Below are 24963 nucleotides of genomic sequence, written 5' to 3'. Positions count from 1 at the left end.
GTGTCCAATGATTAGGGAATGACTGAAAAAACTATAGCATATGAACGCCATAGAATATTATTATGCAATAAGGAATGAAGAATGTGTAAAGGCATGGGAAGAACTGTATGGAATAAAGTAAAGTAAAACAAACTGAATCAAGAGGAAAATATACATGTCTATAATCTAAATGAAAAAACCACTTAAGTAGAAGTTGAATTCCAAGTAACAGAAAAATCAGGGAGGGCTCCAGATAATGAAACATATTTCCTCCTTAATAGCAGAGGTGGGGAACTAGAAAGACAGAAAATCATATGCACTGTCAGACACAGCTTCTGTGTCAGATTTGGGGGGGGAGGGGCGGGGCAATGAGGATTAAGTGACTTGCCCAGGGTTACACAGCTAGTAAGTATGAAGTGTCTGAAACCAAATTTGAACTCAAGTCCTCCTGAATCCAGGGCCGGTGCTTTATCCACTGTGCCACCTAGCTGCCCCGCCATGTGTCAGATGTTTTTGTTCAATTGTTTCTTTTCTGTCATAAGGGAGAGTTTAATCTGGAAGGGAGGGGCAAGAAATTGTGACAAAGACAAATGGCAATAATATAACATTAAAATACATTTACTGAGCATCTACTACAGATGAAGCACTGAGCTCTAGGCTGAGGGAAATCTGAAGGACACTGAAATAAAGAAGCACCTTCAAGGAGGGAATCAAAATCTAGTTCTCAAATTTTGGGGGATATCTTCAAACTCTTAGAAATTAGTGAGGTTAGGGGCAACTAGATGGCGAAGTGGATAGAGCACCGGCCCTGGATTCAGGAGGACTCGAGTTCAAATTTGGCCTCAGATACTTAACACTTACTAGCTGTGTGACCTTGGGCAAGTCACTTAACCCCAACTGCCTCACACCAAAAAAAAAACAAAGAAAGAAAGAAAGAAATTAGTGAGGCTCCTCGAAAGAGCTTTTGTTTATATGGGTTATGACTATCAATATTTATTGTATTAGAAATTAAGATGTCTTAGAATTATTAAGAAAATAGCCCTGAAAGGGTCTCCTGTACCACACATTAAGAACCACTGTAGTAGGAGATATGCACAGGGTAGGTCACAGCGACATGAGAATGGGGTGGGGGGGGGGAGGAATAGGGAGATTAGGGAAATAAGTAGCTTACATATAAGTAGAGTGTAGAAGTACCTAAGGCAGGTACAAAGTACTAAGAGTTCAAATGATGGGACTCCCAGGTTTGAAATGCTGGAGTTCGTTATCTTTGACTGTCACTGACTGCAGGCCTCTCTTACCTTCAAACCCTTCTCTAATTCTCCCTTCTCCATTTCCACCATTTCCTCAATTCAGAGGTTCATTAGCTGGCTCTTAGCTAATGAAGCCCTTTCTTCCTAGTCTCCTTACACTGTCTTTGCCAACCCTAAGTGCCTTGAATAAGACACACGTATTAATATTTCTCAGAACTCCTCCCACTGACCCCCTTTTGTCTAACACAACCAATCTAAATACTCCTTTGCCTAGGTTTTCAAGGTTCTTCTTCCTGTCTCAGGATATTAGAGTTTCTCCTTTCCTTTAAGGCCCAGCTCAGATGCCACTTCTGTCAAGCCTTCTCTTACCTTTCTCTACTTCCCTTATTCCTCAATGAGAGAGATCCCTCTTTCCTTTCTCAAGGTACTTCCCCTGATCTTGCCTTTGATTTAAAGATGGAAGGAAGGAAAATGAAAACTTTTGAAGTGCCTACTATGTGCCAGGCAATGTGCTGAGCACTTTACAAATATTATCTCATGAAGGAGATTGAGATAACTGTAGAGTTATCTGTTATTTTTCTTCACTGTTAGAATGGAAGTTTCTCATTAACAGGGCTTATGTCACACCTGACTTTGTCTTGTACTTTGTATACAACAATTAATAATTATTGATTTGATTTGAAATCAGCTAAATAATATAAGCATCTTTATCCCTGATCTACAAAGAGGAGACTCTGGTCCACAGTCATATGGCCAATAAGTGACAAAGTCAGAACTCTGCAGCTATGTGATGTACTGGATAGAGTCAGGAGAACCTGAGTTCAAATTTGACCTCAGATACTCACTAGCTGTGTGACCCTGGGCAAGTCAGTTAACCCTATTTACCTCAGTTCCTCATTTGGAGAAGGAAATAACAAACCACTCTAGTATCTTTGCCAAGAAAACCCCAAATGGGGTCATGAAGAATTGGATATGAATAATCCACCAAAAACCCCCAAATCATGACTCACAACTTTGTCTTCAGACTTGAGGTTCAATATTCTTTTCACCCTATATATAACCCTGCTTCTCAGAACAAAACCCATTTCCAATGTTATGAATAACAGCAGCATAGAAAATTCTCTGAAAGTGTCCATTCATCCAAGAAACATTCACTGAGCACCTACTGCAAACAAAATGCTGCTTAACTTAATATAAGGAATACGAGTGACCCTGACCTCCTTGCTGTTCCTCAAACACTCAAGGCTGCACCATAACTGTGATGTTCTGCCTTCTCACCTTTGCATCCTGACTTCTGGACTTCCTTCAAGTTCCAGCTAAAATCCCACCTGCTCTAGAGGAAGCCTTTCCTGATCCTTCTTAATTCTAGCGCTTTCCCTTCATTGATTATTTCCAAATTGTCTTGTATGTAGCTTGATTGTACACAGTTGTTCATGTGTTTTCTCCCTATAAGCCAGTGAGTTCCTAGAGAGCAGAGTCGGCCAATTTTTTAATCTTTAGCATTTAGCACAGAGGAGGCACATAATAAATGATTACTGACTGACTGATAACTGTCTTCAAGTACTGGAAGGGCTTTTACATGGAGAAGGAATTACATTTCTTCTGCTTGGCTCTCCTGAATATTTCAGGGGGTCGGTGAAATTGGATGGGAAAAATCACAGTTGTATTTTCACTAACCTCGAATTTAGCATTTCCTTCAATTATAATTTTTTTAATTATTCTAAAAGTGGACCATGACACAAGGTTAAGAACTTCTGCCCTAGATGAACCAAGAGCACTAGATTTAAATTACAAAGAAGCAAATTTAGGTTTCATATATGACAGCAAAACTTCCTAACAATTGGAGCTATGTCGAAGAAGAACAGGATGCCTCAGAAAAGTGGTTTTCCTTATTGAAGAGCTTCAAGCAAAAGCTAGACTGACTGGGGCAACTAGGTGGAGCAATGGATAAAGCACCAGCCCTGGATTCAGGAGGACCTGAGTTCAAATTCAGACTCAGACACTTGACACTTACTAGCTGTGTGACTCTGAGCAAATCACTTAACCTCAAATGCCTCACCAAAAAAAAAAGGGGGGAATTCTTGTTCATGCAGGAAGTAGATTAAATGGCTTCTGAGATCCCTGTTAATTCTAAGACTGTGATTTTGATTTTAAAATTGTGGGACTAATCCGTGGTCTGCCCCTGACTTGTATGTTCCCTGTGGCAATGAATTTTCTTCATGTTCTGTTTAAGGAAAAGATTATAAAATAAATCATTCCACCTGAAGGTCACACCTCACTCTCCAGCTCTATAAAATGCCATGGACCAGATTTTGGTAAATAGGCAAAATGAAAGCTCTGAAACCTAAGCCAAACTCTGCTATCACTTGGTGGGGCAGGGGGAGGAGAAATCACTCTATAAGGTTTCAGGGGCCAAAGGTTCAAAAAGGAGGTTCTCTTTCCTGGAAGGTCTGAGCTTCCAAGATTTTGATTGGTTTTTAGGGTGGGAATTCCTTTTGGGTATGGGCTGAGGAGAAAGACCACAGAGTTCCTTCCCAATTGTCAACTTCTGTGATTCAAACACTATTCTGTAAATGCACATACATTCTTGCAAGCCTTAATAACCCTGGAAACTTGTTTTACAATATTTTCCTTAAACAGAACATGAAGAAAATTCACTAAGTCCTATCACCAAAGTGCAAATCAATGAAATACGATAATTCCCCAGATGATTCAGATTACAGAAAAATTCAACACCTAAAATTACCCTTTATCAAGTCTAGATAAAGAAATGTCACCACCTTCCCCAAACTTGTTTTCTAATCCAAATCCACACTTTCTAGGTTAAGGTATATTAACTACTATATAGATTTGTTTCTGTTCTTTTATCTCTGGATTTCTATTCTAGAATGGAAATGGAAGATTACTAATTTTCTATCAGATGAGCAATTTGCTGATTTACCAAACTGAAGTTCTAGCTAGAGCAAGAGTTCTTAATCTTAGATGTGCCCTGGGCCTCTTTGGCAGTCTAATGCATATGGACCCTTCTCACAGTAATATTTTAAATATAATATCTAATATTATATTTTAAAATACATAGGATTACGAAACAAACCAATTATGTCGAAATACAGTTATCACATTTTTTTTTTTTAAGTTCATGGACTGCAGGTTAAGAACCTCCCTTAAGAGTGACATTGCTCCTGGACCTCTCAAGTGTTATAATGAGGAAGTACTTGAATAGCTTTTAAAGTTTTCCTCAGAAGGCTAAATATTCCCCAAATTCATTTACACCATTTGTTTCACAAATCTTGTTAGCATCATGAAAATGTAATGCAAATGAACTTTATTAGGGACTTAAAACTGGAAGAGGGAAGAATCAAAAGGAATGATCTTTTATTGTAACTAATTAACCTTTCCATTTGGGCGGACTTGGAAACTGGAACCCAAGGAATTTGAACTTGTTTCAGGGATAAAAGAAGACTCTGACAAGTTGCCCACTTTATAGTATCAAAGATTTAGACCCAGAAAGGACCTCAGAGACCATTATTTCCAATATTGTGATTTTACAGACAGGAAACAGGCCCAAGGATGTTGTCACTTGCTCAGGGTCACCCAATTTTTAAGTGGATGGAATGTAAATCCAGGTCTCTTTCTTCCAATTTTGATTTTGAAAATAATATTTTTATGTTTTACAACCAGTAGATAAAAATGAGCACCTCTATATACAATGTGGATCAGAAGGAGAGGACCGTACCCAAAAAAGCATGAATCTCTATTAGATTTGCTTTTGCTTTCCTTGTTGGGAATATTAATAAATTTAACATGTCAGTTTCCAACCTGTTCTGCTTGTCTGGGTTTCCTTCTGGACTTCTTTTCTGTCAAATCAAGGATATACTGTATTAAACATGTCAGTTTCCAAAGAGTCCCTTTAGGTTCTATGAACCTTGGTCTATGAAACAAGTCACATGCTGTCCTGCCTGTCTAGGATTCCTTTGGGCTCTCACTCTCTAAGAGGAAGAAGGTCAGTAATCTATTTGGCATATCACTTCCCAAGCTATCCTGCTTATTCAGGATTCCTTCTGACCTTCCTTCCTGGTCAACCCCAAGGGTCTATTGACCATATCACCTTCCAAGCTATCCAGCTCATCTGGGATTCCTTCTCTATCAAGGAAGGAAGAGGGAGGGAAAGTCTGTTCACAAGTCACTTTCCAAGCTATCCAGCTCATCTGGAGTTCCTCCTGGAGTTCCATCTACACCCCCTGGTCTACTCCACATGTCATCTTCCAAGGTGTCCTGCCCGTCTGTCTGACTTCAATTCCAGTACCCTCGCCACTGCAGTCCGCTGCCCCCCTCTCTATCTGGAGGAAAACAAGCTTTTTCCAATAAATCACTCAATGCAGAGCCCCTGGCGATCCCGCGGAGAATCCCAGCCTTTGGGGGGCTCCAGGGAGGGCGTCCCCAGCAGGCGCGGGGGCTCTTTACCTGGGAAGCCGGGCCCCGCGCTGCCCTCCAGCTCGGCCATCAGCCCCTTCAGGCTCCCTCCTCTAGCGGCTGTTGCTGTGGCTACCAGGGCCGGGAAGCGGCGGCGGCGGCAGCAGGTGGTGGAGGCGGCAGCGGCAGCAGCCGGGAGGTGAGTCCATTCTCTTCTCCCCCTCCGGGCCCGCTCCGGGCAGCCGGCCCTCCTCTCCGCCCGTCACCCTCACCCTCCGACCGGCCCCCGAGGCTGCTCCACCGCCATCCTCCGGGGTTCTGGGGGGCGAGCCTCGAGCAACTTCTTACAGAATTTGAAAAAAGAGAGGGAGAGCGAGGGAACGCCTGAGGAGGAGGGGAGGGAGGAGGAAGAGGGGAAGGAGCAGGAGCAGCGGCCCCCCGGGCTGCCCCCAGGCAGGAGACGGAAGCGCCTAGGCAGGTGCGCCCGCCAGGCAGCCCGCGGGGGTTCCAGGAACAGCCCCGGCTCCCTCGGCTCCCTCTGCTCCCTCCTCCCCCTCCGCGGCCGCAGCTGCAGCGGCTACCTAAACCGAGCACTCCTCCCTCCGCGGCTCTTCCATCAATACCCCCCCCCCCCCCGGCCCTGCTCTGTGGGAACTTTTCCCACTGGTCGGCCAGCTTGGGGGCGGGACTGCTTCTGGCCCCGCCCCAACACGCCGCGGGCAGCAGCTTTTCCTCTGCCTCCCTTCTCTCCACCCTCTCCCCTCCCTCGCCCCACCCCTCGAATCTTGCGCCAGCGGGTCACGGAAGGCCGACAAGCGCCTCGGGAAAGAAGAAGAGCTACGATCCTCGCAGAAGACGCCAGAGCGGCTGACCCGCCCTCCCCCTTTCCTGAACCCCTGCGCCGTCCGGGCCCACCGGAGGCGGGCGACGAAGCGTTCCCCGCCCCTTTGCTTACCTGAACTGTTCCACCCGCTGCCATCTTGAGCGCCGGAGGGGGAAGGAGGGGAAGGTGTGCGAGGGGGAGCGCGAGCTCAGACGAGGGGAGTCGAAGCGCCGAGCGCATCGATCATGCTCACCTACGCTAGAGAAGCAGGCTCCGAGGCAGAAGCCCAGGTGTGGCTAGCTGACCCACGGAGACGGAGAAGGGGGTGAGAGAGACCCCCTGTGTGGTTTTGAGTGCTGGCTACCTCAATCATTCGTTAATTCATCTCCCTGAGCCTCAGTGTCCTTTTCTGTAAAATAGTGATAATAGAATCACAGGATCTCTTCCAACTTTACTTAACCAAGGATCCTTTTATCTATCCCCCCCCCCCCGCCCCTTGGCAATGCAGCCGTCTACTAAAGACGCCCACCGAGGAGGAACCCACCTCCTCCAGAAGAAGCTCATTCATTCAGGAAGCATTTATTAAGCGCCTACTATGTGCCCAGCACTATATTGCTCACCGAAAGGCAAAAGAGTCCTACACTCTCTAAGCTTGCGGGGTTATCCACAAAACAAGTGTTTATAGTATATTCAGAGTGAAGGCTCTAATGTTGGAGAAAACATGCAAATAACTACACAAACGAAATATATACAAGCCAGCTTGGGGGGGGGGAAGCGGGGGACAGGTAGGTAGAAATGGACGTAGGTAGATAGTAAATTGATGGCTCTGGATAGATATGGACATAGATATAGATAGAGCAGAGAGATGGATAGGTACATAGAAATAGGTAGAGACATAGATACAGGTGGACAGATAGGTTGAGATAGAAAGAAAGAAGTGCTTCTCGTGTTCCAGGCATTGTACTACAGAGTTCGAGTTTTATTCTTAACAAGAAGATGTTCTGCTTCTCAGGCCCTTTCACAAAGTTGCTGGAGTTCTGCCCTCCGGGCCAAGCGGGTTGAATCTAATCCCAATTCCTTCCACCTGACATCCTTTAAATAGTAGAAGACAGCTGGTCTCTAACCCCTACGTTTTCTCTTTTCTTGCATTCTTGCCCGACTCACGTGGTTTTTGGTAGGAAACTGTTTCCCAAACTTAAAAGGGCTGGGGTTACTGGAGAGAATGGGAATGTCATATAATCAATTACCCCTTTTATAGGACTAAGAGATGAAAAAGTCCTTAAAGCTCATTTAGGCGGGGGGATGTTCTGTCGTGGACCTTTTTGTCAATCAGGTAAAACATATGCGCCTTCTCAGAATACTGTTTTTAAACGCATAAAATAAAATACATAGGATTACAAAGCAAATTAATTGTAATTACAATTATCTAATTTTTTAAAATTTAAAAACAAGTTCATGGACCCCAAGTTAAAAATGCCTGAACCTACAGCCTAAAGGAAGTTTAAAAAGTCACTCCCTGAGTCTCAGCTTCTATATCTATAAAAAAGGGGGGGGGGAGAACCTATACAAACATTCAGTACCTCACAGGGTTCTTGTAGGAAAGTTCTTTGTAAAACATCTAGTACCATAGAAATGTGTTTTCTTTTTACTAAACGACTTTTCTGTTTCTTACTTAGAACCAGGTGTCCACCACACTTCTCAGCCCGATTCTAAAGCATCTGCATTATTAGTAAACCCGAACCCCTTGTCAACTCCCTTTATATGTTTTCTTCTGTTCATTATAATAGAAACTCCCTGATCGACATCTGGGACGTCTTACTTGTATTTGTATCCTCAACGCATAGCACAGTTCCTGCCTGGCACAGGTCAATTCTCAATAATTGCTTTATCTATCTGCAAAGCAAGTTCTGTCTCAACTTTAGGGTAATGGCTAGAGATAGCTTGGGAGTCGGGAAGCCCTAGGTTGAAGTGCTTCCTCTGTCATTGACTCTGGGAGCCTGGAAAGTCACCTGACCTCTTAGTGCTTAAACAATTCTCCAAGCCCTCAAGTTACAGAACTGGTGCTGTTCTGCATTGGTAAAGGGAATTCTTCACCAGGAGCTCCCCATACAAGTAAAATCACAGGTGCGGTTAAAAAAAAAAAACAAAAACCAAAACTTTAGTGTATTCCCCAACTCACCCATTAATCATGGGATGGAGATTTCTAATTTTTAGAACATATTTGGACTTTCATTTTTCCAGTTAAATTAATAAAGCATATGTATGCACATATATGTACACGTATAAACAGAGACCAAGTGATGTGGGATGGAATTTGGGGTCAGATTGATCGTGAGTCGTCCCAAAAGAATTACAAGACTCAGTGACTCAGTTTCCCAAGTTTTATTGCAATACTGTGGGTGACCACAGGGAGAGAGCCAAAATAGTGGAAAGGTATCTCTTGAATAAGGAGAGACAGTTATATTTATAGTATGGATAAATTGATTATCAGTCTCATAATAATCTCCACCTTGGGGAGGTACAAGGGAGGGCCTATCCTAATTTGGAGTTCCTGGGGTCCTAAGCCAACCACCGAGGCAAGTACCTTTTTCAGTGGAGGTGTGTTTTGGGGGTTTATACGTCATAAGGTGAATCTGGGGACAAATTTGGCCTTTTCTGTGCATGTCTCTTTCTGATTCCCATGGCTAGTTTCAAAATATGATCATTTTTCTTTAGAATTTCTATAGCCTTGTCTTTTCCTTTATTGTTATTTTGACCTGACCCGTTTTGGTCCATTATGGATGCTGATCACTGTGGGTACGAGAACCTAGCATTTTTGACTTGTAAGTTATCCATTAACTGGGATCTAACTCCCTTTTGGAGCTAATATCTGAATTAGAGCTTGAGCCTTAGGTTTTTCTATTAACCCTTTTTTCACCTCCTACATCATTCCCCCTTTTTCATATACCCCGGGAAAAAGGACAACGATCATGTCTTCTGTTATTGCTTCCTTCTGAGTGGGGGCGAAGTAGGGGCCCACGGCTGGGGCAGGGGGTATGAATTGAGGGAGATGTAGGAACTAGTGTTACAAATGCAAGAACCACAACACAAAACACAAATGATTTACAAACATCCCACATCACAAGTATGTATGTATATATGTATCCACACGTACACAGGAGATGCCCATTTATCTATGGGCATCCGAAAGCAGGAAAAGTCTCAAAGTGGCTAAAATTACTGTCATAAAACCCATGTGTCTTTATTTCTAACAGAAGTCTTTATTCCCTTCCTTACTACTTACTTGGGGGGCAGCTAGGTGTCGCAGTGGATAAAATACTGGACCTTTAGTCAGGAGGATCTGAGTTCAAATCTCACCTCAAACACTTACTAGGTATATGACCCTGGTTGTCACTTATTGCCAATTGCCTTAAACATCCGGGTCCATCTCCTGTAGTCTTGATGTAGATCTTGCCACCAGACCCAGATGGCTCAGGAGGAGAGAATGAGGTTGTTGACCTTGAACAGCCCGCCCTCACTCAAATCCAATTCAGGGCAAGTCATGGTCCTCTTCAAGAAGAAAGGATGGGGCAGCTAGGTGGCACAGTGGATAAAGCACCAGCCTTGAATTCAGGAGGACCTGAGTTCAAATATGGCCTCAAGACACATGACACTTACTAGCTGTGTGACCCTGGACAAGTCACTTAACCCTCATTGCCCTGCCAAAAAAAAAAAAAAAAAGAAAGGATAAACAAGAACTTACTGATAAATTATTATGTTTTCCAAATTCATAGCAGACAAAAAGTAAGCACCACTAAAAGCAGATATGCGGATGACAACGAAAAGTGACATTCAGCTCATAGAAACATCATTTATTAATGAGCGCTTGAAACTACAAGCTCTCTAATAATAATAATAAAAGGAAAACCAGAGTCCAGAAGCTATGAGATCAAGTAGTGTGGCTAACTCTGTGACCCTGAGCAAAAGACTTGCTCTTGCTGCCCCAGGCAACTTTCCTACATTACCAACAAATTGTCCCTCAGCATTCACGGTGGGAGTTTCCACCTTGGGTGAAATTACAGGTCCGAACCACCCTTCTCCCACTCCTCAAAAAATAAAAATAAAACAAAAACAACTTCAAACAACTCTGAAGCATCACTTTATACCCATTAAAGCAGTAGATAGAGGTAGTTATTACACTTGGATCCATAGAGGTTTCTTCACAGTGGGTGTTCCCTCCACTGGTAGGTACAGGTTACATTTTCTCTGAATTGGGAGGTAGAGAATGTACTACCAGGAGACCAACCTGTCGGTGATCTTCATGGGGCTTAGCTAAACTAGTCAGATTACAGTTTAAGATTTCAAAATTCGATGTTGGTGAGGTTCTGGGGAAATGGGCACACTCTTCCTCTGCTGGCAGTCCTGGGAAATGGTATAATCTGGCATCATATTAACAAGTCATAACAGCTCAATTTGTAAGGACAAAACAAAACAAAAAAAACCCCGGTGGAAACTCCTGTGTCGAAAATGTGGGCAATAACTGAACAAAGTGTTGTATGCATAGAGTCACACGCTGTTTGTGTGGGAAGGAACTTCTGTGAGATGTAGTCCAACTCCCCCACTTAGATGAGGAAACAGAGAGACACAGAGGGGAAGGAGACTTGCTCAGTCATACAGATAATGAGATATCGTAATGGAATATTATCGTATCATAAAAAAGACAACCATGAAGCACATGAAGAAATGTGAAAAGAAATGAAATGAGGAAGAATTCTAGAATCAGTAATATGCATGACCACATTTATGAAGAAAAGCCACAAAATCTGATCATTTATACAAATGACTTTTTTGGAGAAATGCTTTCTAGTTTAAGAAAAGTTAATAAACATTTAAAATACAAATGACAAATAGTTCTGAGTTTATAATTTCATGTGTGATTTTAATTTTCTTTGAATACTTGTATTTATAGTGATTAAGTTAACAATTTTTTAAAGAATCAAGTGACTCCTAAAAGCTAGGCTGGTACAAAAGAAAATTTAAAGAAAAATGAGAACAGTTCAGCATGATGGAACCATCTAGCAGCAAGATAATTACCTGCGTGCTTCAGGAGCATCAGAGAGCATCCTGGATTATAACCGGCATAATACTTTTCCATATAGATGATCTGAGTCAAGAAAAAATATTAAATTATGTTCAAAAGCTTTGGCATCAAAAGCTGTGAGCCAGGGTTGTTGTTCTACCCTCACCTTAGGACACCAGCTGGTGATTAGGGCAATTAATGGAGCCTGCGGGGGAAAAACTTGGGTGGGGAAAAGAAGGGTGTGGTCCAAGTCTTGCTAAGGAAGATATCAACTCCTGGGTAAACACATTCGAAAAGTTACCTAGGAGTCTTGACAGAGTTTCTAATTTGGGGTTGAAGCAAAATAACCAAAAAGCAAGAAAAGATAATAAGACATTTGTAGAGAGCTTTCAATGTTTGCAAAGTGTTTTACATAGACTTATTTGATCCTCAGAACAAGCAGTTCTATGTCTAGAACTGGAAGGTACCTCAGACATCATCTACTCCAACCTCCTAATTTTGAGATGAGCAAACACTGGGGAGGAACTGGAAAGAGGAAGCCCCAAGCTTCCTTAAAGAAAGTCCCAGAGATTTATATCAGTGTGAGGATCCAATCCACTAAGCCTATGGTGGAGATAGATTTGTAGTGGTTGTTTGTCCTTTCTGGAAGAAGTCTGTGACATCAGGAGGTGACGTCATGACTTGCAGTGAATTGGATTTAAGTAAGGGAGGGCTGTGCAAGTTCACCAACCTCACTCTTATCCAGAGCCATTTGGGTCCAGTGGCAAGATATACATCAGGATGACTGGAGATGGCCCCAGATGCAGTGGGAGACCTTGACCTTTTTAATCCATGATCTTCAATGGGGATAGAGAACTGGGAAAGAGAGGAAAGAAAGAAGAAATGATCCCAAGTTCTTCTATGCAAATAGATTTTTGAAATAAATAAATAAATAAAGGGAAGTAATATAAGCATTGTTATTTCCCCTTTACAGATGAAGAAACACATGTAGAGTTGAAAATGACTTGTCCAACCTGGCTAATGTGGAAATGTTTTGCATGACTGCTCATGTATAGCTTGTATTGAATTGCTTGAGGAAGAGAATTTGGAACACAAAGTTTAAAAAAAGTTGATGTCAAAATTTGTATTTACATGTAATTTGGGAAAATAAAATTCTAAATAAGGAAAAAAAAAGAAAAATGACTTGTCCAAAGTCACACAGCCTGTGGAAGATCTTGGTTTCAAACTGAGGTCCTTCTAACTTCAGATCCATTATTCTTTTCATTACATCATGGTATGCATTTAATCCTGAGCTCACTATTATAAAAATGCTGGGCCAAAGGAGAAGAGAGAGAGCATATAGTGTGGTTTTTGTTTTTTAGGGGATTTTTGGGGGGCAGGGTAGGTTTGGGGGTTTTGCCATCAATTATACTCTATAGCTCTCGATGGGAAGGTGCTTCTCCTTTGTGGTTCCATAAGTCCAATCCCCTCCAGAGCCTCCAGGCGCCAGTCGTAGTTGGACTCAAGTACCACTTAATCATTAACAGTTGATAAATATTGTTTTGCATAATTTAAAATCCAATTGCCCAGCTTCAATATTCTAGAAATCCATGATTTCCGAGGATATGAGTCCTTCCTCCCCTGTCATAGGCTGCAAATTCTGAATCTGTAGTAGTTGAGCTCATGAGTTCCTGTGGCCATAATTATCTACATTTCATCACTTGATGGCCACCCTCTGGTGAGATACCTCTTCTATCTAACAAAGTTATTTTGGTCCATGGATGATAGGCACAATATAGTTTATTGCTAACTCTTCTCTGCTTGGTTAGGTATGCCCAAGTTAGTGCCTGGCCTTTGAGAAGCCAGGGTCATTTCCATCCCATGGTGAACCATTAGAGGAAGACTTTCAGGTAATAGCTAATTATTATTTTCATACTTAGATCAATTATATCTTTGATATCGGTGCTTCCTCCCTCAGAGGAGAAATCTATCAAGCCTCATTCTGTGTGTCCTCCCATGAATCCTCATCTACAAATTAAATTCCCTGTGGCTTCTAGCATTTTAAAATCCTATTTTATCACAGGAAGACCTCCAGGGCCTAGACTTCTTTCCAGCATAGTTAGGGGTCATACCATGCCACAGATACAGTTCAGAAAAAGGTGCCTTAGTAATACACATTCACTGCTTTAAAAATCATTTGTATAAGGTGTCTTCTGGTCTAAACAGAAAATTGAGGCCTGGCAACTACTGGGGACCTAGGGATAGAGGACCTATTTCTACAGAAGGCTGCAGGAAATCAGGGGTAAAGTAAGGAAAGGTTTAAAGGCACCTAGATAACAGCAAACACATTAGCATGAAAAAGCAAAAACAAAACTAGGGTAGAAAGCAATCTGTCATTCTCTCAGGACATACCAAGGCACCAATGTTCCCAGTGAGAGTAGGTGAGAGTATTTTCTCTATTAGGGAAGATAACTACATGAATCAATTAGCAGGCACTTATTAAGTGCTCACTCTGTACAAGGCTTTGTAGCCCAGGCACTGGAGATACAAAGAAAAAGCAGAAATAGTCCATGCTCTCAGGAACCTTACATTCTGCTGGGGGAGACAGTAAGTTCAGAAATTGAAACATACGAGATATAAAGAGAGTAGTTTTAGAGGAGAAGGCATATGAAGGCAAATGAGTGGGGGGCACTGGAAGATGCCTCCTACTGAAAGTGGCATTTGACCTGAGACTTGAAGGAAGCTAAGGATTCTGAGAGGTGGAGGTATAGAGGAAGAACATTCCAGGTATAGGTAACAGCATGGACAGGAGGTGAAATGCCATATGATAGGAAAGGAAAGTAGGCCAGTATGGTGAGATCAAAGTGCATGTGGATGTGGAAGGAAGGAAGGAAGGAGGGAAGGAAAGAAGGGAGGAAGGAAGGAGAGAGGGAGGGAGGGAAGGAAGGAGGGAGGGAGAGAGGGAAGGAAGGAAGAAAGGAGGGAGGGAGAGAGGGAAGGAAGGAAGAAAGGAGGGAGGGAGAGAGGGAAGGAAGGAATGAAGGAAGGAAAGAGGGAAGGAAGGGGAGGTAGAATGGAAGGAAGAGGGTAAGGAAGGAAGGAAAGAAAGAAGCAAGGGAAGAAGGAAGGAAAGAAGCATTTATTACATGCCTACTATGTGCCAGGAACTTTGCTAAGTGCTTTACAAATATTATCTCATTTGCCCCTCACAATGGTGCTATTATTATCCCCATTTTACAGTTAAGGAAACTAAGGTCACACAGCTAGTAAACTCAGGTCTTCCTGACTTCTGACCCAGCCCTCTATCCACCTAGCTCCCCTAGGTGAAGGGAGTCTTGTGTGAGAAGACAGGAAAAACAGGAGAAGACCATGTTACCAGAGTTTATGCTTGTTCCTACAGATAATAGGGCTGATAAAGTATGTTGAAGAGGAAGTATGTGACATGGTCAGACCTATGTTTAGGAAGATCACTTTCACAGGTCTGTAGAAGATGGATTGAATGAGAAGAGATTGAAGGTAGGAAGCCCATTAGAAGGCGATTGCAATAGGGGCAGCTAGGTGGCGCAGTGGATAAAGCACCGGCCCTGGATTCAAGAGTACCTGAGTTCAAATCCGGCCTCGGACACTTGACACTAACTAGCTGTGTGACCCTAGGCAAGTCACTTAACCCCCTTTGCCCCGCAAAAAAAAAAAAAAAAAAAGCGATTGCAATAGTCCAGGTGAAAGCTGATGAGGTCCTGAAGCAGGAGGAAACATCTGAGAGGGAGGAGTTAAGAGGAATACTGAAGTTGTGAATCTGGGTGAATCTCAAGTAGCGTACAAGTACAGGTAATGGATTTTGGAATTCACCTGTAGCAGAGATTGGTGCCAACTTGGGGAATCAGCTTAAAGAAGGAAGAAGCATTTAAAATGAGCCTGGGACTATGAGGAGGATTTTGAAGAGCATTCCAAGGGGCCAGCAAGAAGGTGAAAAATAAAAGATGGGGTTAAATTGGAACCTCAGAGGAGACGTCTCCAGGCTGTTATAACAATAGTTGTATAGTTTGCTGGGAAAACTAGTTTCTTACTACATATGTCCAGGGTCCTTTCTATGAATGCCCAGGGGGACTAAAGAGCTAGCAGGCCTCTTTGAGGCATGAAAAAGAAACTGGGTCAAGGTATCTGTTATCTCAGTAGCAGTGAATAAGCATCAAGCAAGCTTTATGAAATTTGCTCCTTCTCTACCAACAACAAGCTCCTGAAAAATGACTTTCCCTGAGCTAGCTTCCTAATCCAATTCAACCAACATGTATGAAGCACCTACTGTAGGTAGGCTACATTGCTGGGTTCAAAATATTTCCTGTCCTCAGGGAGCTTACATTCTGTTGAGGGGTAGGATGTTTACAACATTTACACAGATAAGTACTGTAAATACAGACAGAGGGGAAAACACTGGGAGAATCAGGGAAAGCAAAGGGACTACAACAGTGTAAAAAGAAAACAAATCCACAAAATAATTTTTCTTTTTTTTTTTAGTGAGGCAATTGGGGTTAAGTGACTTGCCCAGGGTCACACAGCTAGTAAGTGTTAAGTGTTTGAGGTCAAATTTGAACTCAGGTCTTCCTGACTCCAGGGCCAGTGCTCTATCCACTGCGCCACCTAGCTGCCCCCCCACAAAATAATTTTTAAAATAATATTGGAAAAGTACAAAGAATATATATGTGTATTTCTGTATATATGTGGATCTATACCTGTGTATATACATATGTGGGTATACATACACATATATGTACATACATACACACATACACACAACACATACAATCTCCTCCCCTAAGGAAGGGATATGAGAAAACAACTCCTACTCCTTTGCAGAGGTGACAGATCTATAAGTGTGGAACATTACACACACACACACACACACACACACACACACATATACACACATATACATACATGATGTGGGCTGGAATTAAGGGTCAAATTGATCATGGGTCATCCCAAAAGAATTACAAGACTCAGTGACTCAGTTTCCCAAGTTTTATTGCAGTACTGTGAGTGATCACAGGGAGAAAACCAGAATAGTGGAAAGGTAACTCTCAAATAGCGAAAGAAAAGACAGTTATATTTATAGTATGGATAAATTGATTTATCAGTCTCATTATAATAATCTCCACCTAGGGGTGTTTCAGGGGAGGGCTTATCCTAATTTGGAGTTCCTGGGGTCCTAAGCCAACCCCCAAGGCAGGTACCTTTTTCAGTGGAGGTGGGTTTTGGGGGTTTACACGTCATAAGGTGAATCTGGGGACACATTTGGCCTTTTCTGCACATGTCTCTTTCTGGTTCCCATGGCTAGTTTCAAAACATCTTCATTTATCATTTATTTCTAGTTTGAGTTTCTATAGTCTGTCAGTTTTATCATTGTTATAGTTTCAGGTCTTCTTGGCCTACCTCCCTCTGTTCCTGTTATGGGTACTGATTACTGTGGGTAAGAGAACCTAGCATCCTGACTTTGTAAGTTATTCATTAACTGGGGTCTGAATCCCTCTTAGAGCTCATATCTGAATTAGAGCTTGGGTCTTAAGTTTTTCTGTTAACCCCTTTTTTTGCCTCCCATATCATACATATATAGATATATATCATATACATATGTATATATGTGTGTGTGTGTGTGTGTGTGTGTGTGTGTGTGTGTGTAAGTCTGTGTGTGTATCCAGATTAGTTTTGCTTGTGTTTCTCTCTTCTTTCTCTTTTTTCTTTAAAGAATTAGTGTTTTATAGGATGGCTTCCTGGAAGAAGAGAGAGGAAGTAATGAAGGGAGAAATTTAGGCAATGTAACAACAAAAGATATCAATAAAATTTATTTTAAAAAAGAAAAGGAAAACCTAATGTAGGAGTGAGGCACCCAAAAGCCAATCCAAGCCAAAAGCCTGCTCTTTCTCCCAGTCGTATTAAATCATGAATTTCAGGCTGGAAGGAGTTTAGAGGTCATTTGTCTTGGAAAAAAAAAAATCTAACAATCAGCCAAGCTGCTGAGAGAGAGAGAAAGAGAGATACAGAGAGACAGAGAGACAGAGAGAGACAGAGAGGGAGAGAGGGAGAGAGACAGAGAGAGAAGCAGCCAGTGAAATGCATGGATGTAATTGAAATGGTGGCACTATCTCAACCTTTCTCTGGAATCGTTTTGACTTAAGTATACAGTATGACAATGACCAGTCTAAGTCCATAAGTAGTAAGGGAAAAACAGGAAATGCCCATTACCCACAGAAAAGTGCAAAGGTATCATAGATTTACTGGGGGCAGCTAGGTGGCACAGTGGATAAAGCACTGGCCCTGGATTCAGAAAGAACTGAGTTCAAATCTGACCTCAGACACTTGATACTTACTAGCTGTGTGACCTTGGGCAAATCTCTTAACCCTCAATGCCCTGCAAAAAACAACAACAAAAAAAGGTATCATAGATTTAAAGGTGGGAGTGAACTTACAGGGCATTTATTCAAACCCACCTAATTTTACAGATGAGAGAAATAAAGCACAGAGAGAAGTGATTTGTCCAAGGTCACATAGGCAGTAAGTGGCAAAGTCAGGATTTGATCTCAGGGCCTTTGGCTCCAAATGTAGGACTCCTTTCTACTGAGCTGCTACTGTTTTGAAAGCTATTTTATAACTACCCCACCACCCTGGTCTCATTATTCTCAGATTTTTAAATTCCAGAGGCTCCAGATGGCTGAGGGGGAGGGACTGGTCTCTTGACAAATATTGAAACTATGGGAGGCATAGAAGTAAAAGTCCCAGGCCTTGTCAGGCTACTGATTAAACTACACTTTAGAGAGGGTTTGCAGTTGACTGATTGAGAGAGGAGATTTACATGCCTACAAAGTTGTGTTAGTTAAATCCTCCTCAAGTCAAATGACTTGGGAAGCCTCATCTCTCTTTTTGGCTTCTTATCTGTGGAATGTTTTGAGGCCTTAAGTAAAATCTCACATCCCATGGGACAGATTTCAGCCAGCTTAATAACCTCCTAACTAGGAGAAACGGCCCTGGCCTCCCCCCAAATAATAAAAATTAACAAAAGGGAATGAAGTTTGGAAAATTATTATCACACAAATTACTCATCTCCTGGTACTCTGAGGTCCAGGCTTTCTTGCTGTTCTTCACACATGCTGCACGATTTCCTGTCTCTATGCCTTTGCCCTAGCTGCACCCCCCTGCCTGGAACACTCTCCTTCTTCACTTTCACCTTTTGGAATTTGCTTTCTTTAAGATTCTGCTCAAAGAGCCAGCTTCTGAGAGAAACCTTTCCTGTGTCTGATACCCCCCCAACCCAAGTTGATAAATGCCTTCTCTGCTGAAGTCACCTTGTATAATATCTACTATATGCATGTATGTATCTATCTGTATATACACATATACATATATACTCTCTCTCTATGTACACATACACACATTTATATGCACACATTGTTTCTTCCATTAGATTGTAAGCTCCTTGAGTGCAGTAACTGTTTTACTTTTGTCTTTGTACTCCCAGTGTTTATCAGACTGTCTAGCACCTGGAAAGAGAACAGTAACTACTTGTTGATTGACTTGAAAGGCAGTCTCTTCAGAGTGCAGACAAGATAGGAAATAGGTAAGAAGAGACCAGTGTGGGCCTCAGTGTCCAGGAAGGAGATGGATCTCTAGCTGGACCCCCATGGGGATGGTCCAGAGCTGAAGGACGCTCAGGCAAGAGAAGAAAGACCGAGCACCCCTGGTGCCAGGGCTCCTGTATTGACAGGCACTAGTTACACTCTAGTCTGAACCACCCAGACCATTCTTTAGCCTCAGACAGGTAGGCTGGGCCAAATCCAGTGCAGAGAGAAGGCGTGGACATTCCTGGTGTCCATCTCGGTACCTAGCTGCACCTTGTTCCTGCTGTAGGCACCAACCCCCATTCTCCCCATGCCCTGTGCCCACCCCCCATTACAGCAGTTACCCACCTTATCCCTTCCCCCACAGCCCTCAGCCCTGCCCAGGCACCCCTCTCTCTCTCTCTCTCTCTCTCTCTCTCTCTCTCTCTCTCTCTCTCTCTCTCTCTCTCATCTGAACCACTTGCACAGCTCATTCACCTCTGCCAAGTATGATGGGCCCAGCCCAGTGCAGAAGGCAGGCATCAGTGCTCCACATTGCCAACTAAGCACCTGACTCTCCTCAGTTCTGCCACAGGCACCTCAGCAGGTCCAGTCTCCTCCATCGCCATCTGCTCAAAATCCCCTTCCTCTATACTTCCAAGGGGTGGCTTCATCTTCCTGAGCCCTCTGCTCCCGTCCTGGGCTTAGGCCTTACAGAAATCAGAGACCTTTCTCCAAAGGCAGGGAGTTACTGGAGGGAGAAGGGAGGGGAAGGGAGAGGACAGTGCCCTCCCAGAAAGGTCCTCTGGGAGCAGTTAGTCTCTACCCTATACCCTCACATGTACCTCCACCCTGTACATCAGACCAACAAGTGGTTGTCCAGCCTCTGCTCCAAGACCTGGGCTGAAAGCTGCCCATGACCACATCCCATTAGGAGAGCTTGGAGCTGGCCCTCCCAAAGGTTAGGCTCTTTTCTCCTGACATCAGGCCCAAATCTGCTTCTCCAGCTTCTATCCCTTGTTTCTAGCTCCACTCTCTAGGGCCCAGCTGACAAGACTAAGCCTCCTTCCTGTGATAGCCCTTTAAATGCTTTGAGAAGGCTTCCAAGGTTCGTGCAAAATCCTGTGAATGTGAGTGGAGAGTGGGTGCTGCTGCAGGTGCAGATATTTTTTTTTCTGTCCTCCCAAACACACCCAAAGCAGCCATTCCTCTCAACTTCCCCTCCCCTTCCCTCCCCACAGGTCTGTGGGACCATAGGAAGGAAAAGAGAGGGGCCCCACCATCTTAAGTGAAGATTCAAGGACCATTGCAAGGGAAGGGGGCAGGAAGGGAGGTTCCCGTAGTCCTTCCCGGGCTATAGAATGTGACATGTGGCGTGTGTGTGTGTGTGTGTGTGTGTGTGTGTGTGTGTGTGTGTGTGGTGCTCACTCACAGGGGACAGATGAGCAGACTTTCCTGTTTGTGGGCAGACGTCTTCTTATCATGGGTTTCCTTTGTCTACAGAGTTCAAAGAGCTAAAGGCAGCTTGATCTTGGTCATAAAGAGGATCTGCTTGAGCCCCATTAGGATGCTGACAGGAGGAGGGGGACACTCAGCTGTGTTCACAGGTAACCTGCAGGATTTGGCCTCTGTGAAAACCAAATGAAGTCAGGTTCACAATATTTAGAACTGGAAGGGACCTTACTGGTCATCTTGTTCAAATGCCTTATTTTACAGATGAGGAAATTGAGGCACAAAGGGAGAAATGACTTGACAAAAATGCCACAGGTCACCTGATTCCAATTTTATTTCCACCCTACTATAAATTAGAATCCCTCTGCCCCTCCTTTCCCTTGATGTTTACAGAGAAAACTAAGTCAGAAGTTAACCTTTCTTGTGTGTCCCATTTGTCAGTCTGGTAAAGCCTATGGACCAAAATAATGTTTTCAAATGAATAAAGTAAAACACATAGTGTTCAGTGCAAAAGAAACAAATTCTATTGAGATACAGTTTTCAAGATGTTAGTTAAGAACTGATCCAAATAACAATGGATGCTTCTGGAATGGAAGTTTGTCCAGCCCTAATCTCTCTCCTGCCCTTCACTCTGCTCTCCCATTACCTATTGGACATTTCAGACCGGCTGTCCTGTAGATGTCACATCCAACATGTCCAAAACTGAATTCACTCTCTTTCACCCCAAAGCCTGCCCTCTTCCTAACCTCCCCATTATTTGTTCGGGGTATCACCAATCCTCCCAGTCACCCAGATGCATAACAGAGGCGCCATGCTGACTTCTGACTCTCTCTCACCCTTCACATGCAGTTAGTTGCTAAATTCTATTGTTTCTTCATAACATTGCTCTAATATGCCCCTTCTCTCCTCTGACCCCAATACCACCCTGTTATAGGCCCCCATCACCTCCCTCCTGGATTCTTGCAGCCTGGTCTCCCTACTTCCAACGTCTCTCCAGTCCAGTCTATCCTCCATATCATACTGATTTTCCTAAAGTGCAAGTCTGAATATGTTAATCCCCTAGCCAATCAAATCCAGTGGTTCCCTCTTACCTCCAGGATCAAATATAATATCCAGTTTGGGTTTTAAAGTCCTCTATAACCTGGGCCCTTCCTATCTTTCTTTTTCTTTTTCTTTTTGGTGAGGCAATGAGGGTTAAGTGACTTGCCCAGGGTCACACAGCTAGTAAGTGTCAAGTGCTTGGCCCGTTTTTGAACTCAGGTCCTCCTGAATCCAGGGCCAGTGCTTTATCCACTGTGCCACCTAGCTGCCCCCTTCCTATCTTTCCAGTCTTTTTATACCTTCTTTTTCTTCTTCCTCACTCCTTACTTTTCCTCTCCTAGCCCCCACATATTCTGTTATCCATTGATACTGGAGAAATTAACATTCCATCTCACAACTCAATTCATTTTCATTGACCGTCCTGCATTCCTCAAACTCTGTCTTGCCTCTTCTCCACCTCCCAGTTTCCCTGGCCTTGTACAAGTCTCAGCTAAAGTTCCCTCAACTTCCTGCAAGAAGCCTTTCTCAGTCTCTGTTAATCTTAGTGCTTTCCCTCTGAGATCATCTCCAGTTGACCTCATATATGTCTTTGTTATGCATGGCTGTTTCCATCTTCTCTCCTTCAGATCAGGAGTTCCTCTGTCTGTGTATCTTTTGTGCTCAGCACTGTGTCTGAAACAAAGAAGGTGCTTTCGGACTCAATATAGTAAATGCTGATTAACACTTAGTGGGTGATTAATAAATTATGTTTTGATTTGTTACAAATTCACCAATATTTCCTGCTGAGAGAATCCAAGAATTAGTGAGACCAAAAAAAAAAAAAAAGACATTTTACTTACCTGACAATTAAGAGGCCATGAATATTGAATAGAGAGATGAAGTAGCTATAAATTGGGAGGCAGGCTAAGGAAGACAGATGGATCATGTGGTGAGATATTAGAATAAGGAGCAAGACTGGGACAGGGGAAATAGAATTTTATACCTTGTGAGAGAGATTGAAGAAGAGGCAGTTGGAGGGAAACACACAGGACTGATTGGGGAATGAAAGATGAAAAGGAAGGGAAGGGGTGGAGGGTTAGAATGCATGAAAAACTAGGCTGAGTGGAAGAGAAACTAGGGCCTTTAAAGAAGCACAAACAGACTCCCAAGACAGTGATTAGTGAAACACCAATATTCAACATACTCCCCTTGTCATCCTGGGGAAGTCCTATAGCCTCTGCCTGCCTCAGTTTCCTTATCTATAAAATGGGGATAATAGTAGCACCTACCTTCCAGGGTTGTTGTGAGGATAAAATGAGATAATAGTTGTAAAGGGCTTTGCTAAGCTTAAACCTCTATAGAAATTCTAGCTATTATTATCATTTTTATTGTTATTGTTGTAGAACATCAAGGAGAATACAATGCCACTTGTCTCTACCTGTGCTTAAAAGAGGCACAATGAGAACGTTAATAAACACTTTTGGTTAATCCTACTGTTGGCCCCAAAATGGAGGATTTCCTTTTTCCTTCTTGGTCTGGCAGTTCTGACTGCATGATACTATGATAACAGCTGACATTTATGCCGCACTTTGAGTTTTACATTGTAGCAGGAAATGGTCAGGTATCCAAAGAATGATGAGACCCTCCTGAAGCCAAGCAAGGAAGGTAGTGAATAGAAAAATGGTGGAGGAAATGAGATTAAGCACAGTCAAGTGTGTTCAGGGAGATTTTAATTTTTCTTTTTTCTCTCTCTGTGTGTGCTAGAGCCTGGACATTAGAACCTACAATATGAGAGGCCATCAGTAAAACCTTTCTTCTTTGTGACCACCTATAAGGTAGCCTTAATTTTCAAGTAGCAGTGCCCAAGGAATTGTTGAGACCCTACCTGGTGGACAATATAACTTTCTGACAAACAAAATGGTTTTAAAAATTTCATAATCATCAGGATTTCATGATTTGGCTATTTTTTTCCTCACTCTTCTCAATGAAGCCTTTTTAAAAAATTACATATAAGGTATTTTATTTTTTCCATTACATGTAAAGATAGTTCTCAACTTTTGTTTATACAAGCTTTACAATTTCAGATTTTTCTCCCTCCCCTCCCTCCCCCCTCCCCTAGACAGCAGGTAATCTGATATAGGTTATATCTATATATCTATATACATATACATATAGATATATATATATACATACACACATATATATATACACATAATAACATTAATCCTATTTCTGCATTAATCCTATTATAAGAGAAAAAATCAGAGCAGTAATGCAAAACCTCAAAATAGAAAAAAAAGCAATAGCACCCAAAACAAAAGAAATAATATGGTTCAATCAGCATCTATACTCCACAGTTCTTTTTTTTTTTTCTTGGATTTGGAGATCCTCTTCTATCATGAGTTCCCTGGAGCTCTTCTATACCATTGCATTGGTGAGAAGAATATAGTCCATCACAGTAGATCAACACTCAATGTTGATGATACTGTATACAATGTTCTTCTGGTTCTGCTCATCTCACTCATCATCAGCTCACGTAAGACCCTCCAGGTTTCTCTGAACTCCTCCTGCTCATCATTTCTTACAGCACAATAGTATTCCATTGTATTCATATACCACAACTTGTCCAACCATTCCCCAAGTGATGGCCTCAACTTCCAATTCCTTGCTACCACGTAAAGAGCAGCTATAAATATTTTTGTACATGTGGGTCCCTTTCCCCCTTCCATGACTCATTGAAGTCTTGGAGCCAAGAAAAAAACTCCTAATTCACTTCCTTTGGGCAGTCAGCAAATCAAGCAGATTTTTCTGAAATTGATTTTAAGTCAGTCCAGAAGTTATTTGCTGAATGGACATATAGCTGGACAGCAAAGGACTGAACATGCCACTTCTCATTCAAAAGAACATGATCGGGGCAGCTAGGTGGTGTAGTGGATAGAGCACCGGCCCTGGAGTCAGGAGTACCTGAGTTCACATCCAGTCTCAGACACTTAACACTTACTACCTGTGTGACCCTGGGCAAGTCACTTAACCCCCATTGCCTCACTTAAAAAAAAATTAAAAAAAAAAAAGAATATGATCAGTGTTTGCTACACAGGCCCTGAGTGAACTAATTAAGCAGGCAAAGTTTGTCCTAGTCTTCTGCCTATGTGTTTCTGTACCAGCCTCTCCCCCTTCCTCCTGGTTCCCAGCAAGCCAGGGAGATCACATAGATCTGAGCAGGGCTTCTCACAGTGGTATCGCACTCAGGTTTATCCTCCCTGAGCAGAGCCTATACCATAAAATAAACCCTCCAACTCATTCATTAAATTTCTGCCCTGCTAATCTTTACCTTTGGGTAGATACCATAAAGACTTTTTTCCAGTCCCATTCGCATTACAGGCTGATGAGCCATGCTAC

At 42.7% G+C, this 24963-nt stretch overlaps 1 protein-coding gene across 2 annotated transcripts in view; it reads right to left on the bottom strand.

Annotated features, from left to right (window-relative positions):
- The window catches only part of TBC1D14 (TBC1 domain family member 14), a 102791-nt gene extending 96618 nt beyond the window's left edge, over positions 1 to 6173 (bottom strand). For both annotated transcript variants that reach the window (XM_043971452.1, XM_043971450.1), the window contains exon 1: positions 5694 to 6173. In XM_043971452.1, the coding sequence (XP_043827387.1) occupies positions 5694 to 5733 (40 nt within the window). In that variant the 5' untranslated portion in view covers positions 5734 to 6173. The remainder of the gene's footprint in view (positions 1 to 5693) is intronic.
- Between the last annotated feature and the right edge of the window lie 18790 nt (positions 6174 to 24963).

The sequence above is a fragment of the Dromiciops gliroides genome, chromosome 6, assembly GCF_019393635.1.
Source record: "Dromiciops gliroides isolate mDroGli1 chromosome 6, mDroGli1.pri, whole genome shotgun sequence".
NCBI classification, from domain to species: Eukaryota; Metazoa; Chordata; class Mammalia; order Microbiotheria; family Microbiotheriidae; genus Dromiciops; species Dromiciops gliroides.
This window is presented reverse-complemented; position numbering and strand designations above follow the sequence as displayed.